This window comes from Microcaecilia unicolor, chromosome 2, assembly GCF_901765095.1.
Source record: "Microcaecilia unicolor chromosome 2, aMicUni1.1, whole genome shotgun sequence".
Taxonomy (NCBI): Eukaryota; Metazoa; Chordata; class Amphibia; order Gymnophiona; family Siphonopidae; genus Microcaecilia; species Microcaecilia unicolor.
Window position 1 is genome coordinate 394,566,308 of NC_044032.1, and position 18,895 is coordinate 394,585,202.

At 42.2% G+C, this 18,895-nt stretch overlaps 1 protein-coding gene across 5 annotated transcripts in view; it reads right to left on the reverse strand.

The window, feature by feature from the left end:
* Positions 1-18,895, reverse strand: part of WDFY3 (WD repeat and FYVE domain containing 3) — a 655,707-nt gene that overhangs the window by 490,714 nt on the left and 146,098 nt on the right. For 4 of the 5 annotated variants that reach the window (XM_030190597.1, XM_030190598.1, XM_030190593.1 and 1 more), the window contains exon 2: positions 9,087-9,297. In XM_030190597.1, the coding sequence (XP_030046457.1) occupies positions 9,087-9,266 (180 nt within the window). In that variant the 5' untranslated portion in view covers positions 9,267-9,297. Of the gene's footprint in view, positions 1-7,589; positions 7,651-9,086; positions 9,298-18,895 lie in introns of those variants that run through there. The other variant, XM_030190599.1, reaches the window with a different exon arrangement.

Consider the following 18,895-nt stretch of genomic DNA (forward strand, 5'->3'; position numbering starts at 1 on the left):
TCATATCATCACAATTCTCATGTAGAGCCACAAAACACCCTAATTCATGTTTAATGTGGGATAAAATGCCATAAATAAGTAAATAAATATAAACTTTTAATGTTGAGCACCTGATTCTCAAAGTGGACATATTCCAAACACTATAATGAAAATAAAATGATCTTTTCTACCTTTGTTGTCTGGTGACTTTTTCTGATCATGCTGGCCCAGTATCCATTCTGCTGCTATCTGTCCTCAGTGCGGGTCAGGAAGTCATCCTTCTTAAATATCTCCCTGGCAACCCAGGACACCTCCAGCCAACCCCCCCTGCTTTCCCAGCAGTACGATAAACAAACCATAAACCAATTTCTACAACTGCTAGAGGGCTTTCACTGCAGCTCCTGCTGTGAGGATGGAGGTAAATCAACAATTTAATCCCCTCGCAGCTGGACTCCACAGCTGATCCATTCTGCTGCAGCAGGGGGGAGGCTTAGCCTCTCCAAGCCTCTTATACCGGGTGCCTATGTACTTCACAATCTTTTCTCTCCATTTCCAAAGGTAGGTAAGTACTTCAGAAAAAGCTATTGTTTGTACCAAAGGTTTTAACCCCTTCCCCAGCTCCTGAAAAGCTCTCTACGCTGTAAGTGGGATATTACTTGACATCATCAGTGTTTGATTCCTTAGTTTCTTCTGATTATCGTCATTATTTGCCTGGTACTCCTGGTAGCTGAGGAACCTGGAAGGCATTTCACTTTGCATGGTCCCTTGAACTGTTTTTCAAAGTTAATACCTCTGATAATGGAATCCCCTAGTATCAACAGTTTCCTGGTATGAGTTTCAATATTGGTGCTTTGGGGGTGTCTTTTCTCTATGGGTACCTTCATTGCTTTTTGTTCCGCCTCAGTTCTATTTTCAGGGGCATCACAGTGCTGTAATGGGGCAAAAGAATTCTGTAGAGGCAACACTTGTGAGGGCAGATGCTTCTGTGCCACATGTCGTAGTCTGCCTAAGTCTACTATGAACCATCTATTCTTAGGTGGTTTTATCCTTTGAGGTCGTGGTGAGAAGTTGGTATGATTCTGTGCAGTGACAGAAGTTGTTTTAAGTGCATCCAATTCCTGCGTTACTTTGCTGACCTTTTGATTTAAACTAGCAAGCTGAAGACAAGATAGGACACGCCTTAAGTCTCCAGACGGTTTTGCCTTCGAACTAAAGCACCACAATTATTAGAGAAACAGTCATCTTGATTGGTTGGAAGGTATGAACAGGTGTACTATGAAAGGGTTAACAGACTGCAAGATTGCCTGTGTATGACTAAAGAGTAAAGTTAATGATTTTTGGTTTGTCTATATATGACTAGAAAACCCTGGGGAGGGCGGGGTGTGGGGGAGGGTGGGTGGGACAATAAGTCCCAGTGAGTCAGCCAAGTGCCGTATCCAAAAAAGTTCTCTAGGTGTGGCTAGTAATGATTGATAAATCAAACAATTCGTTTTATCAGACTATCAATTTCAGCTACAATATAACTTTCATTTTCTAAATCTAAATATTCCCAATAATTATAGCAGTTTCATCAATGTAAAATGTAAATGTAAAACCAGTTGGGAGACTAACATTGTTTTTTTGTTGTTTTTACATAGGACTGGTATAACATGTGCACAAAGTTAGAATGCTACAGAGAGAAGCAGGGTGTAGGACAAGAAGCAGTTAGAAAAACCTATCCTCTCTACTATCAGAGCTCGGCAGGAAGGGAAAAAGGTTTTGGATTTTTTGTCTTTTGGGGGGAGGCAGGGTTAGAAGACAGAGAAGTACACCATAATACAGATTCACAGGACAAATGAAATTCCATGTGTAAAGGGGAAAAGGACAGTGATAGGAGTGTACTACCATCCACCTGGCCAGGATGAAAAGACAAATGTAGAAATGTTATCAGAAATTAGGAAGGCTTACCAATCAAAAGAGAGGGGAGGGATGGGAGTTCCTTCCTTCACACATTACTTACAAGCAGCCCACCTTACAGTGATAGCTACATGGCTTCAGGATACAGGGAAGGCCTGGACAAGGGTGGAGCAAAAACAGATGGGACCTTTTCCGCTGCGAGCTATCCCCTGGTTGTCGCAGGAAGATTTAGGAGAAATCATCAAGGGAAGCCCGCCTATGATGCGCTGGCCTCTATTGACTTGGAGTAAGATAAGGGGATACTTTTTCCCGGGGCGAGTATACTATAGGCATATGTTCTTTCGCTTTGCTCCCCAGTTCAGACCAGGCAAGCAGGATATAGCTTTCCAGCGATGGGAGGAGATGGAGCTCTGTGAATTAGGCCAAATGTGGGAAACGGACAAGACGGTGCCATTCCAGGAGTTGTGCCAAGAGCACGGCCTCTCTCCCCTACAAGCTTTTCAGTACTATCAAGTGAAGGACTTTATAACCCGAAGAGCACAAGACGAGTTAAAGCTACCGGAAACTAAATTGGAGGAGGGGCTGATGAAGGGAGGAGGAAGGGGTAGCATCTCAAGAATATATAGGGCACTACTTCTACATGCTAACCCAGTGGAGCAATACTTATCAAGATGGGAGAAGGCCATGGGGGAAACCTATACAAAGCCTCAGTGGAAAGTGGCACTTAGATCTCTGCTAGCAGTCTCGGTGTCCAGTGCCCTAATTGAAAATGGTCATAAAATATTATATAGCTGGTACTATACTCCCCATCGCTTGGTTAAAATGTTTAAAACTGGGTCAGCTCTATGTTGGAGGCAATGTGGGGTAGTGGGGGATATGACTCATGTGTGGTGATTACTGGGGGGAGATTTTGAAGTTTCTGGGTGAAGTTACAGGAGCGAACTATCGATGAGAATGGACTACTGCTTACTCCACTTTAGACCTGCAGGAATTCCTAATTCCATACACCGCTTTGACGCACAACTATTTGTGGCCGCCAAATTGGTGTTGGCTGCGGCATGGAAGCAACCCACACTTCCGGAACTGCGGTCAGTATTGCGGAAATTAGACTATATTCATCTGATGTTGAAGTTAACAACTTTACGCACTGGCCGTATTCCGCAGCACCATAAAACGTGGAATCCCTATGAACAGTGGTTATCTTCTCGGACACTCCTGATCAATGTGTCACATGGACAAGTCTAAAGAGAATTGGTCACAAAACTACCTAAGAGGGGGGAATATAACAGGGGAGGGAGGGTAATAGTTGGAAACATGTTAGTTGAAAGAGAAGTTCTAATCTCTGTACAAGGATATAGTGTGGATACTGTTATGTTTCTAATGGAAAATAATAAAACAAATTTGAAAAAAAAAAAAAAAAGAAATTAGGGAGGCTAACAAACTGGGCAACACAATAATAATGGGTGATTTCAATTACCCCGTTATTGGCTGGGTAAATGTAACATCAGGGAATGCTATGGAGGTAAAAATTCCTTGACAAAATCAAGGACTGCTTTATGGAGCAGCTGGGTGAAAACAGTGAAGGTCAAAAATTTACATCAGGCGTGGATGCTGTTCAAAAATACTATCCTGGAAGCCCAGGCTAAATATATTCCATGTACTAAAAAAGGAGAAAGGAAGACCAAACAACAGCCAGCATGGTTAAAAAGTGAGAAGGAAGCATTAAAAGCTAAAAGAAAATCCTTCAGAAAATGGAAGAAGGATCTAACTGAAAATAATAAGGAACAGCATAAGGAATGGCAAGCCAAATGCAAAGCGCTGATAAGGAAGGCAAAGAGGGACTTTGAAAAAAAGATTGTGTTGGAGGCAAAAACACATAGTAAAAATTTGTTTAGGTATATTAAAAGAAGCAGGCAAAAGAATCAGTTGGACCGCTAGATGACCAAGGGGTAAAAGGGCACTCAGGGAAGACAAAGCCATAGTGGAGAGATTAAATGAATTATTTGCTTCGGTCTTCACCGAGGAAGATTTGGGAAAAATACCAGTGCCAGAAATGGTATTCAAAGCTGACGAGTCAGAGAAACTGAATGAAATCTCTATAAACCTTGAAGATGTAATGGGGCAATTTGACAAATTGAAGAACATCAAATCTCCTGGAAAGGATAGTATTCATTCCAGAGTACTGATAGAATTGAAAAATGAACTTGCGGAACTATTGTTAGTAATATGTCATTTATCCTTAAAATCGAGCATGGTAAAAGAAGACTGAAGGGTAGCCAATGTATGCCAATTTTTTTTAAAAAGGTTCCAGAGGAGATCCGGGAAATTATAGACCGTGAGCCTGATGTTGATACTGGGCAAAATGGTAGAGACAATTATAAAGAACAAAATTGCAGAGCATATTCAAAAGCATGGATTAATGAGACAAAGCCAACATGGATTTAGTGAAGGGAAATCTTGCCTCACCAATCTACTACATTTCTTTGAAGGGGTGAACAAACATGTGGATAAAGGTGAGCCGGTTGATGTTGTGAATCTGGATTTTCAAAAGGTAATTAACAAAGTACCCCTCATGAGACTCCAGAAGAAATCGGAGTGTCATGGGATAGAAGGTAGTGACCTATTGTGGATTAAAAACTGGTTAAAAGAACAGAAAACAGAGAGTAGGGTTAAATGGTCAGTATTCTCAATGGAGAAGGCTAGACAGTGGGGTTACCCAGGGGTCTGTGCAGGCACCACTGCTTTCTTAACATATTTATAAATGATCTAGAGATGGGAGTAACTAGTGAGGTAATTAAACTTGCTGATGACACAAAGTTATTCAAAGTTGTTAAATCTCGAGGACTGTGAAAAATTACAAGAGGACCTTACGAGACAGAGTCTGGGCATCCAAATGGCAAATGACATTTAACGTGAGCCGGTGCAAAGTGATGCACGTGGGAAAGAGGAATCTGAACTATAGCTACGTAATGCAAGGTTCCACACTAAAAGTCACAGACCAAGAAAGGGATCTAGCAGTCATCGTTGATGATACGTTGAAACCATCTGTTCAGTGTGCGGCAGTGGCTAAGAAAGCATATAGAATGTTAGGTATTATTAGGAAAGGAATGGAAAACAAAAATGAGTATGATATAATGCCTTTGTATCGCTCCATGGTGCGACTACATGTCGAATATTGTGTGTCACCGCATCTCAAAAAACATATAGAGGAATTAGGAAAGGTAAGGGCAATGAAAATGATAAAGGGGTTGGGGCAACTTCCCTATGAGGAAAGGTTAAAATAACTAGGGCTCTTCAGCTCGAAGAAAAGATGGCTGAGGGGAGGTAAGACAGAGGTTTATAAAATAATGGGTGGATAAAAATACTAAGACTAGGGGGCACTTAATGAAGTTACAAAGTAGTAAATTTAAAACAAATCAGAGAAAATATTTCTGCACTCAACATGTAATTAAACTCTGCAATTCATTGCCAGAGAATGTACTAAAAACAGTTAGCTTAGCAGGGTTTAAACAAGGCAAGGACAGCATCCTAAAAGAAAGGTCCACAAACCATTTTTAAAATGGACTTGTGGAAAATCCACCGTTTATTTCTAGGATAAGCAGCATAAAATGTATTGCACTGTTTTGGGATCTTGCCAGGTACTCTTAACCTGGATTGACCACTGTTGGAAAGAAATTGCTGGGCTTGATGGGCCTTTGGTCTGTTCCGGTATGGCAATATTTATGTACTTACTAGGAAAAAAGGCCCGTTTCTCAAACCAATGAAACGGGCGCTAGCAAGGTATTGGTTTCCTGCAATTAATGTTTTGAAAGGGATTGTTAGGAGAAATGTGTTGTCATGCCAATGAATAATGTACATTGTTGTATTATGTGTAATATCTTTTGGGGGGGTGGAGGGATGGTAGCGGTGTTCCGCTTCAGTGTATGTGTTTGTTTGTTTTAGGGGGGGGGGTTGGGGGGGCTGTGTGTGTGTGACTGAGAGAGATGTGTTGCATTTCCTTGATAGAGAGGCATATTTTCAAAGCACTTAGCCTTCCAAAGTTCCATAGGTTTCTATGGAACTTTGGAAGGCTAAGTGCTTTGAAAATATGCCTCTTTGTGTATTAAGGGTGAGTGTGAGTGTGTGTGAGTGTGTGTGAGTGTGTGTGAGTGTGTGTGAGTGTGTGTGAGTGTGTGTGAGTGTGTGAGTGTGTGTGTGTGTGTGTGTGTGTGTGTGTGTGTGTGTGTGTGTGTGTGTGTGTGTGTGTGTGTGTGTGTGTGTGTGTGTGTGTGTGTGTGTGTGAGAGAGAGATGCTGTGTCTCCATGGCAGAGTGTGTGTATGTTCTTGGGGAGGGGGGGGGTGGAGTTTGGTTGTGGGTGTGACAGAGATGGTGATTCTCCATGGTAGAGCTTGTGTATTTAGTGGGGGGGGGGGGGGGGAAGTGTGTGGGTGTGAGTGAGACAGAGATCTAGATTCACCATGGCAGAGTTTGTGTATGATGTTGTGTGTGTGGTTGGGGGGAGGGTGTGGGTGTCTGAGTGAGAGATAGAGAAGTTGATGTTCCATTGTAGAGTTTGTGTATTAAGGGGGGTGGGAGGGGAGTGTGTGGATGTGAGTGAGAGAGATCCTGTTTCTCCACGGGAATGTGAATGATATTTCCCATCCTGTCTCATGTTGTTTTCAAGAACAGGGGCAGTATCGTGTAATAGGGCGTGCTATTGACAACATTGCTCCCATATCAAATTTTTTTTAATTAAAAAACGTGAGTAAAATTATAAACCCCAGAAATGGCACAGAAAACTTTTTGGACTTCTTGCATAAGCACCGTATTATGAAATCAGATCCAAAACACTAATTGGTCTACCTGAAGTGCTGCTTTTGTCCAGATTGGCAGGCAGGAGTTTTTCCTTTAAAGGGACTGACCTGTCGTGGCAAGGAGGGCGGGGAATACGTAGAACGAAGTCCTGCAAGGCAAGGTGTAGCTTTTGCAGCCCTGAGCTGCTGCTGGGTTCATTGTGAAGCTTGCAGCGGGTCCGGTGGGCACACCGCCTGTCAGTCCACAAAATGACAGCCAGTGCACTGCGCGACACAGAGTGAGGGTAGGCGGTGGGCAGGCACGCTTGGTGTGGGCACGCCGCGATTCTTTGAGGCTGCGCGCTTGGTGTGGATAACTCCTCTTTTGTAATTACCCACCCTCGACGTCATCACATTTTGACACGAGGGCGGGCCAGAGAGAGATGGTTACAGACCTACGAACTTACAAACCCTTCACTGAAGCCATAGAGTCAGCTTCAGAACGTTGAGGGTGCGTTTTATTATAGTAGAGATGCTTAGTGTAGGGCTAAAACCATGCATCAAGGCACTACAATTCAGCACTAGCCTGCATCATGAATCTCACTTTTAGAGACTTGACCATTTTTAGATCTAATGCAGAGGCTTGGTACTGTGTAGAGGCCTAGAGGTCCATAAAGAGTCACCCAGTCTGCTAAAAGCAAAACATTTGGACAATAACAACTTTTTGTTGTTATATTGTCATCAGCATGGACGTCACTGAAAGGACTTCAGGTCATCATGTTCCAAGACTTGGGGAGAAAGGTATAAAGACACCATCCTTGAAGGAGTTATCAGTTAGCTGGCACGTGAGCGGTTATCTGTCAGAACCTTGATAACAGCCTTCAGCTGGCTCCAAGCCTGCCACCAAAATGAAGGCTCGTTAATCTGTGGCATCGCTTACCTGAAGACTTTCCCGGCTGGGAGAGTCCACCTGTTGCCTGTGTTCCTGATTCATCATCAGTTCCAGTGGTGCCTCCAGATCCAGTGTTCGTGAGTGATGATATCTGTCAGGTCTGAACTGTTGTCTTCTTGGTGCCTGTGGTGTTAGGCATCCTAATATTTCAGGATTAGGGGAGTGTGAGCTTAGTTATCACTTAGACCATTTATCATCATTCTGGGTTAGCATAACTCATTGTCTATGATTACATCTATTATTGTGAGCAGCCAGTATTGTACAATAAACTGCTTACCTTTTCATAATAATATCTGCGCCTTGTGTTTATTACTCTCAGTATAAAGTATATATAAGCATAATTTTTTTCAGTAGGATTAGGGTGACAGATTGTTCCTAAGATTTTTCCAGAGTGCTATGATATAAATTATACCTCTCACTCATTTCCAGCTCCCTTTTGGATTTGGTGACATGTGCTTCGTCCCCAGCACACAGCACAAACTTTCAACCAGCCAGATGATTTACAGATTTTAACAATCACTACTATTTATTTTTATCACTCCCCAGTCTCACTTGAAAACTTCCTTCAAACCTCTTCTCTTTAATTTGAGCACTGTACAAGCTCACTCTGACTTAAGAGTTCTTCTCACATCAGGGACATATATAGCACTGACTCTGTACTCTAAAGTAATGTCAATGTAGCCAGAATCTGTCTACTGTACTTCCATGAAGCTAACAATAGCAAGATTGCTATGGCACTGATAAGAATAGCCCATAGATAATATGCCCCTGGTTTATTGATGGGATTTTTAAAGTCAAAATTTCTTGACTTGGCTTATACACGAGCATATACAGTATACCTGAGACACATCACCTGTAAAAAGCTCCCTCTTTGGAGCAGTCCACAACCAACGGTGGGTGAAAACGATTTGTTCAGCTTCTCTAGTTCTCAGATGCTAGGCCCACCTTGCTTATGCTTGCAGAGTCTCCATACTCGCTTAACTTGCTATTGCTGTGAAACCAAGAACTAAACCATGCATTTATCCTCATGCTATTTCTGGAAAAGAGAAATGTGGCAGAAGACCATGAACAAGATCTTGCGGAAGAGGCAAAGGAAAAAGTACATGTAACTGTTGGCCGTTGGGAGTAGATTTGATAAAAGAATAAATATGGGTCTATGTTTGCCTAGGGCCCAATATAGAGTTAATCGAGCACTGGTTCCTAGATATTTTTTTGTACACACCCTGCACTTCTTTAACATGCTACATTACAGACTACCATTAGAAAAAATTAAATATAAGAATCAGCTGTTTATTCCTGCATGTTTCTTGTAGCTGTCCAACCCCCTATACCCTTGGCCCTCATCAAACTCATCCGCACCATCCTTCCTCCCTTCTTCATCTCAGGCTGGCTTCACTGCTGTTCAGCACCATGGTCAGCTCCTGTAATGGCAAACCAGCCACCCAGACCATTATGTTTACATGAAGCTCAATAGCATGGTCTTACCCGATTGAAAACAGGCAACATCATATATAGTTTTTCTTCTTGTTCTTTCTGGGTCATGTGCCGTGGAGGATGACACAGGTCTGTGAAGAGCCGTCGCAGATGCATCAGTCCAAGAGCATTATCCTGGGGACTACACTCCTCCTGCCGAGGTCGGCCCATAATCCTTTTCACCATATTCATTTTTGCTGCCTGTTTGAAATCACAGTCAATCCTGTTTTCAATGAGAAAGAAAATAAATCATTAGTTTAAACTTGCAAAGTAAAGAGAATCTGCTCCTATATATGTTGTTTTGAAAATCTCAGGGGGAGATGCTTGGATTAATTCCTTTGTCTAGGAAGCATATCTCAATGTGAAATGTATCCCTGTTATAAGAGAAGTACATGTGTCATGGACAAAGATTTTAAAAGTCCTTGCAAGATGAACAAACAGCATTTTGTTTATGTCCTAGAAAGAAATCAAAATGCATACAAGACACAGAAAACTCCATTTGCTGAGGATACATCCCTTCTAATCCTTAAGTGGAGGCTCTTTAATAATTCATACTTGATTAGTCCTTGGTATATAAGATATTTCAGGGATGACTACATTTCAATGCCATTTATAAAAAAAATAAAGTCTAGAAACAGACAAGTTCTATGTTCTCTCCATATGACTGAAGCAAATCAAGTGATATGGACTGGTGAAAAACAAACATGGTAGGACACCTCACCTAGCAGAAAACCATAAAAGAAAAAGGTGAAGACTAAAGGGGAGACATTATCAACATGGGTAATCATTAAGATAGCAGTTCTTGTGGTAAAGTAACCTTTTTTTTTTTTTTGTTACATTTGTACTCCACGCTTTCCCACTCATGGCAGGCTCAATGCGGCTTACATGGGGCAATGGAGGGTTAAGTGACTTGCCCAGAGTCACAAGGAGCTGCCTGTGCCTGAAGTGGGAATCAAACTCAGTTCCTCAGTTCCCCAGGACCAAAGTCCACCACCCTAACCACTAGGCCACTCCTCCACTGTTTTAGCACAGGGTCCCATTTTATGCAATGAGACCCTGTGCTAAAATAGCACGACATGGTAAAATAATGAATCTAATTTAGGCTCACATTGATAACTTCCCCCTAAATCTTTTTTCAAGCTTATAATTAAAAAAAAAAATAAAAGAACACCAACATTAAAATTTGTGATTTTCTTGAAAGAACTTATGAATTCCCTTGAAACAGGCAGTACTCCAGCAAAAACACTGGTGTGAGGGAAAGTGATCATTTAAATAACCTCTAACAATTTCAGATAAGTAAAGTTTATATCCTAAGGGAGTTTAAAGGAACGATTGAAAAGTTCAAATGCCTCTTTGCTTTGCTGCAATGAAAATTTGATCACAGCAGTCTTCTCACTTTCCATATGCGTGAGTTATACTGACTTTTTCAATGTTTGCACTTTTTGATTCAAAGAGACAGCAAGTATTAATTCTTTTTCAATAATGAGATAGTTGGCTATAAAACCTGGCCAATTGTTTTGTTTGATACATACATGTGCACCACTCCTTCTCAGATTACATATAGGACATCTCAAAAAATGTATTCATAACAAGCTCTTTAATGGGTGCTTTCATTTTTAAGAAAAAAAGTTATAAATCTGAGAAAAGATTTCAACCTCACCTTTTCCTTATATGGACAGGTGAGTCAGGGCTGAACCACCGTAGACAATATCCCCTTCCTCCTCAAGCATAATTTTCAAAGGCCCCATGCCATGGTAGTAGCTTCTGCAAGTCAGTAACCACACCTTTCGAGGACTCTATGTGAGAACTTTCTCCACAGCATTACAGCTTATAGAGAGCTGCATGGGAATTCCCCCTCCCCCCGGGACCATGGGACTCCCATAGGGATGGACACACTTCTTTCAGGGTTCCTGAGGATGTACACCAGGCCAGCCTACCTTTAATTCTTCCAAGTCCCAGGACTCCTTTGATTTTTTTGGAAAAGCACGCAAACATGCTAGCCACAACTAGCAAAATTTGCATGGGGGATCCTGTACATGCCTGCTACCAGCACATCTTCTAAGAAGACAAGTTGCTCGTTTTTATTATTGTTTTCTATTTGTGATTTACAAACAACAGTTGCACATCATATTGTTCCTTTTTTTACTTTAATAAAAAGATGTAAATATAAAATCACAAGTGTTTGAGGCTTCTACAGATGAGGACAGAGCCCACGGGGATGGGGCCAGGACAAAACCTGCAGGGATGGGGCCCGTAGGAACGGGCTGGGGATGGAGACAGAACCTACAGGGATGTGGTGGGGATGGAGACAGAACCCACAGGGACGGGGACAAACTTTGTCCCCGTGTCATTCTCTAGCGCCCACTAGAGAGCTGCACAAGAACGGAGTCAAAAGGACTCGTCGGAGAACACAGTCAGAGTGAGCAGCACGCATAGTAGAGAGTTTGTTGGTAGGTAGGTAGGTACGGAAGTTTGTAATGCAGACTGGAGGAGGTGGGGGAGGGGTTGGGGGGGTATAGCTGTGCTTGTATGCTGCAGTGAGCCTTTACAATACAGATTGGTCTGGAGGGATGGGGTGGGGATGGGAGATTGGGGTGCAGAATCTGCTCCACTATCAACAACCCACTTCCTCAACAAGAAGCTGTTGTAAATATTGTAATTATGTGCAACAGAGTGTGCAATGTATGGTTCCGCTACTCCGCTTCACTAGAATCAGATTTACTGTATGCTCTAGTCTGGTGCAGGACAGAATTACTATAAATTAAATTATGAAGACATTGCACTGCTTTAAGAGTTTTATTCAATAATTGAAAATAGTTTGCCGGATTAGACTTTGCAGGTCATTTAGCTGAGTGAAAGCAGCCAACAGTGAATAAACCTGTTAAAGAATACTTTTTTTTTTTTTTTTATGGAGACAGGCAGGGTTGGAGGAGATTACCTGCAGGTATGGGTGGGGAAGGAGGAGATTACTTGCAGGGACAGGTGAAATTTCTGTCCCCATGCAACTCTAGTCTCACATCACTTAGCAGGAGACAGTCATGGTCAATGTGTTAAGGGCAACACCTAGTGGCCATATTTAGGGCCCAGAATTGGACGGTTCCAAATGGAGCCCTTGTGCATGGCTATCAGGTCCAGGACTGTCACTCTGATAACTGTACGTCTGCTTTGGGGGGGGGGGGGGGGGGGGGAGAGGAGTGAATTTAAAAAAATAAGAGAAAAGGCCTCCCAGTAATTGCAAATCCCAGGCCGATTAAGACTGAGCTGAAAATGCAAAGAACCAGAAATTACCAAATCTAAAAATAAAACAAATCTAATCAAATATCTTATGTGGAACATCTACAAATATTTCAGCAGCAAGAGAAAATGCCTCTTGGTACATATACAAATATTTCTTTCTTCTGTTCTATGTAATTTAACAGAAGTTTGGGAAAAGCGGAACCACAGTGTACACTCAAAGAAAAAAAAGTGCAAAATATATGATCTTGCTGAAAGTCACCAGATCTTTCCAATTGGCCAGTGAAGACCAGGTTATCAAGAGAGATGACATTCTCCTTGACCTTCCCATTGTCTCTTATATGGAGAATATATTTAGATTTTAAACACTGCAAAATGGGCAGAGCAGAACAGATGGAATCCAGCGCAGTTAATGGAAGTTTAATAGGAGTAATTACAAGCCAGTCTGATGAAACATTAGTGGGAGTGCCTACTATGCTTACCACCAGCTCAAGCACTTCTTAGCGTCCACCGTTTATCTGTTGTCCAGACACCAATTCTCCTATCTCTCAACTCTTGCAGTAGCACCCCCTCCAAAACACTCATCTGCACAGCAACTAGAGGATTCAGTGCGTATTTTCCCTGACTTCTACATTCAAACACACAGAGCGGGCAGAATGCCTGTCAGCCTGCAACTCTGCTCTTCATCTAGAGGGGCATCTCAAGTGACAGCAATGAGTGATGCTTTGCTCTCCAGGTGTGCAGTCACTTCCACACCAGTCCTGGCAATAATGATAACGGACATTGAACTGTCTTTACCAAAACTTGACTACCCAGAGAAGCTTGGGAAGATAATGATGGTGGGGGCTATGAGCGGTATGTTTAACTCTTAAACAGCTCCATTTAACCACTGCAATTCAATATGCCACCATCTATTTTTATATTGCTAAACATATTTTTCATTACTAGTAAAAGAAAAAAATTATTAAGGAAACTGCTCACTAGCCTGCATAGGCATAAAAAACAAAAGACAAAGCAACAAGTGGACAGACAACATGTTAAGACAATTATAAGCTCATTTCTGTCATACATGTGGATGTGTGCTGGATGGTCCCAGCAAAGGCTGACAGAGCAGAGTTCCCCCGAGGATGATCAAAAGATCAACTGTACAGAGAACCACAGTATAATTCTCTCTCTTATTTAGATGTGGCTTGGTACAATGCAACTGCCTGAAAAACAGCTACCCTAAATATTTCTCCAATTCTAACCTCAAGAGAGCAGCTGTCTGTATCATAACAGGAGCTAAACCTGCCCACTCTTGTAAAAAGAGCTATTATCATTTTGTTTCAGTATGGTAGTAACTTTTCATAATATTCCACCGAAGCAACTATTTAAAAGGCCAAACTTGTATCAACCCCTTTTCTCTCAAATAGCTCTATACCATTAGAGCTGTTAACCGTCAAAGCCACGCAAAAGCGGATTGTGAAAAACTAAACTACAAAAACTGTCAAGGCAAAATACATTCTGGTGAGCCTCTAACCAGGGTCTACTCAAACAAGATGCTGATGTTTTGCCTATGAGTGGCTTGGGGAAATGCAGACTCAAACAGGCCAGGAGAGCTTGAACCGTCTGATACAGGACCAGGGATCAATGCAGTAAAGACTGTATTCGAGCCATGTGCTGACGAATAGTGAACAGCTTCCTAACACAAGCCTAACACAAAATGTTATCTCCCCAATGTAATAAGTAAATAGCATGCAAGTTACAAGTTACCACTACATTAAAAAGTGTGTGCTGTGAGAAAACACTGTGCACACACACCACAACTGTACAATGTATCCATTTGCTGCAAATGTCTCACTTCCTGTCAATGGGAGAGCAGAGACTGGCTCACACCCTGCCAGGAAAGGAGACATTAAAAAAAAAATCCCACTGGACTCCTGGGTCCCCTCTCCCCCCTTCCACATCCCCTCAAATCCCTAGTGAACTGGTGGACCCGCTTCCCTCCCGCTGACCTCAACCCCAAACTCAGAGATAGCACCTAGATCCTTTAATCTCCCTACCAGCTGACCCCCCAAAATGAGCCCCCCCTCCCATGATTCCTCACCTCTAACACTCAAATTAAGAGTCCCTGGTGGTCAACTGGACTCTGACCCCGATCCCCTGGATCTACCCTGCGCACCTGAATGTGGTAGGCAGAAGCCACTCACTCCTGCCTCTGTGCTGCCATCTTTCAAAATGGTGGCAACAGATGCCACATGGTGCATCCTGGGATGCGGCGTGTGCAGTCAGTCTGCCAAATAAGGGCACTTTAGAGCATTGGCCCCAAAATGTGCTCTGGCTTTGTACAGGGTTAATGTGGTTTATCGCACAGTTTTGTGTTTACATGATGCAGAGAGCAGTTTTTCTTGCGTCAGCTAACCTTGCGCAAAGCTTTGCGTGCACAGCACATTTCTATAAATGGTAATAAGGTTAATCCACTATTCAGAGCAAATGCAGAGAAATGCACTGAAGAGTGAAAGCCAGAGTATAACACTAAGTCAAGGGAAGTGTAGATCTGTGTGTCCTGGCTTCAGAGCCAAGGGTGCTTTCAAGGCCCTTAACCCCAGAGATGATTCCCATGCTCAACACCCAATAATAACTCCATAGTGGTCTGGTGGACCTGTCCCCCTCCCCCAACACCCAAGATAAACAGTCCCTGGTGGTCTAATATACCCCAACGTAAAACCCAACCTCCTGGAACTGCACTGTGGACCATGACGTTGCACGGCAGGAGTATTACCCACTCGCTTCTGTCTTCACACCACAGTCTTGCAAAACAGTGGTGCCTGATGCCATGCAGTGTATCCTGGGATGCATCACGCAGGGTCATTATGTCAAATAAGACTGCAGTGCGTCCCAGGGTATACCATAGTGTCTTGTGCTGCCATTTTGCAAGATGGTGGTGTGGAGGCAAGAGAGAGTGGTCTTCACTCCTGCCTCTTACCTTCCATGTAATGGGGGGGGGGGGGGGCCCTCAGTTGCATCCTGGGATCACAAATTGTAGCTGTCTGTGCTCCAAGATCTCCCTTCCTATTCTCCCTCTTATGCTGTCTGTTGAAACAAGGGGACAGGAGAGGAAGGGGTGAAGCTGGAGCAGAAACAAGAAGAAAACAATTGCTCTACTACCTTCTCCAGCCCCTCCCTTCCATGTCCTGAAGGCTAGAGCAATAGACAGAACAGATAATGGGCACTAGCCAGTATATTTGAGGAAAGAGACATATATGACCATATTCAGCGATGCTCTAGCAAGGCAAGACTTTAGGAAGTAGGGCTGATAGGCCATCTTGTTTCTCTTGAATTATAAACATTATAAAACAGTGTTAATATACAGAGCAGGGAACCCCTTAAGGGCTATAAGGAATGAAGTGCTTTATTCCCTTCTCAGAGCCCTGCCAGATGTTAACAGTAATCAGATTCTATAGAGGATTCTTCAGATGTTTTAGAGAATACCCCAACGGTTAAGAGGCATAAAGTGATGCTCTGGCTCTAGGGATCTGAAATAAGACGACTGGGTCCAACCATCACTCATCTTACTGTCCACATCCATCAGTGATTTTCTCCCAGATTTATTTATATCCCACATTTTCCAGAGAGGTCTGTTTCAATGTGGCTTACAAACATAAAAGTTTAGGTTTATAGAGGTGATATTACAAAGGGTGTAGAACATAGGAGAAAATACTTTTTAAAACATGACAAGGGTGAAACTTAGTCCAAAGTTCAAGTCACGATTCAAATGTGAGGTTGGGGATTTGGTGGTCCAAAACTCGGGCAGAGTGTGTTTTGTACAGTAGTCTTAGGAGATGGGATGCAATTAGGTTAGCTTAATGTTAAGCCTTTGTCCATTTCGAGATAGAATTTTCTGCACAATATGGTTTTGAGTTGTTTGTGAAAGTTAGTGTAGGTTTCAGGGCTCTGAGGGTTTTGGGTTGAGAGTTCCACCATTTGGTGCTTCAGTAGGAGAAGCCTGCTGTATATATCGATTTGTATTATAGTTTTTGGAGTGTTAAATAGTTCCTAGCTTCTACTGTAGCGTTTCTCAGTGGTATGTTCATCAGGTCTGACATGTATGCAGGGGTATTGCCAAAGATGATTTGGTTCACCACAGTGCATAGTTTAAAAACTATGCGTGCTTTGATCGAGAGCCAGTGTAGAGTCTGGAGTAGCAGGTTGGCTCTGTCAAAGCACAGTTTCCAGAAAATTAGTTTGACAGCTATGTTTTGGGCCGTTTGTAGTTTTTTCAAGATTTGTTCCTTGTATCTGGCATAGACACCGTTGCAGAAGTCCATGTGTGTGAGTACAGTTGATTGAACTAACATACAAAATACTGTTCTTGGGAAATAGCTCCTCAGCTTTCTCACATTACTCGGAACATTTGAGTCACCATTTTTGCTACTTGGGGTTTGAAGGAAGTTTGTGATGAATGACTACCCCCAGAATCTTCAAGTTATCCAAAAGGGTGTAAGCAGTTCTCAACTATGTTGACGGTGGAGAAAATGATGTGGTTGTATGGAAATAACACAAGGTTACAAACCTGGGACCATCTGAACTTGCTTCTTTTCCTTCATTGCAACTGGAGTGGAAGGAGGAGTCGACCACTAGCCTCAACCAGCTGTTTTTCTTGGGGTGGAGAAGGAGGGGGAATTTACTACTGTCTGCACCAGACAGTAAAGAGTAAGCATAGCCCTTTGGCCTATCACATTAACCAAAAGCAAAGAGCAAACACTAAATCAATACCGCCTTATTTATAATGCAGCTGAGATAAATATTTACACTGATAAAACATTTTGTGCAATAATTCAGAAACCTTAAGGTCTCATTTAAAATATTCACTACACTGCCAGTCGATACTTTTCAGGCAGACTGTATATTTTTTTAAGCCTGTGTAATTGTGTCACATTATTGTGGCTCCAAAAGGGGGGGCCAATTAATTGTGAAGCGAAAAGACATTACTTTATTCAGATAAGTTCACGTTTTTCATTTATATTTGTTTATAGAGCACCAAGGTGTGGGGAACAGCACATACAGAAATGTAAGGGAGACCCGATGAATGAAGTGCTATACCACTTGGCAATGAAATATATTGCCTTTCTACAAAAAAAGTGGTGTTTTGGCTGAGGGCTCTCTTTATCACATACATATATATGCATATAAAAAAGTATGTTTGATATTCCTGGTTGTACTTGAACAGTAGACTTTTGAATCTGGAGTGCTACTAGCCCGGGTTTAAAGCAGACATTGAGTCTTGTTTTTTTGTTTTTGAGTTCTCTATAGTACCATAGACTGAGGGATTTGTTTTGAGAATTATCAGTAGGTTCAATGACATGCCTTACACACCATCAGATACTTGGTGTGCTTTTACCCCCTTGTTTCTCTTCTGTATACAAGGCACTACAATGAAACCCTTCACAGCCAGAAGGGGCGTGAGCCAGGCCATAACCAAGATTCCTGTTCAAAGTGTACATGGACCAAGATTTGCTAAACCAATAGTTCCCAACCTTTTTTATGTTATGGTGCAACCACCATTGGGTTCACTTTGTTGAGACAAAATGTTCACGGCATATTCTCACTTCAGTTGGGAACCTCTATCCTAAATAGCCTTACTTTGAAATTCAAGAGAGAAGACCCCAAGGAATTTGGGAGCTAACATTGCTGCTGGTTCTAACTACATATGTCAAACACCACCTATGCAAAGGTGACCAAGTAATTCTTCTCCAATTCAATATATCGGCAATGTTCGATGTGGTTGACCACACATTGCTACTTGAACACCTGGATCAGATAGGAATAACAGGGACGGTGTTCAAATGGTTCAGCGAATTCCTTTCAAACTGAAGCTATTCTGTCAAGCAAAACAACCAACTTTCCAACTTCTGGTCTCCTAACTGCAATCTCGCAGTGATCTCCCCTCTCAACTATCCTGTTCAATCTCTTTATGTTATCCCTTGCCTCAATACACCTGAGACTTAATTAACTACTATCATCCTATGCGGATGACACCCTGCTTCTCTTACCAGTGACAGCATCAAACATAGATTCAACTCAGTCTGTAGCAAATAGTATGACTGCTGTTAGCACCTGGGGCCTGACCAATAAACTGAAATTGAATGTGCAAAAAAACAAAGATCCTGTGGTTCTGAAATTAGGAAGTTCAGGTCCCATCATCAATATCTTTGACCAATGGGCAAATCTTTACTGTCGAATCTAAAACCAGAGTACTATGGATCTTGCTTGATTCTTCACTCACCTTCTCTTCCCATATCAATCAGCTATGGAAGAAAACACTATTCAAAATGAGACAGCTACGTCTAGTCAGATCATTCTTCAACCAAAAAGCCTTTGCGCTACCAGTCCAAATGTTACTGTAACATTCTATTTCTTGGTATTAAGTGTTAATGTCAGAAACATACAGAACACAACTGCTAGGCTTATGTGCAGACTGAATAGATATACTAGTGTTTCAACTCATCTAAACAAACTGCACTGGCATCCCATAGCAGAAAGAATCCGGTTCAAAGCTGCTTGTTTAGTTTTTCAAATCCTACAGGGTTTCACCTCTGAACTGCTAA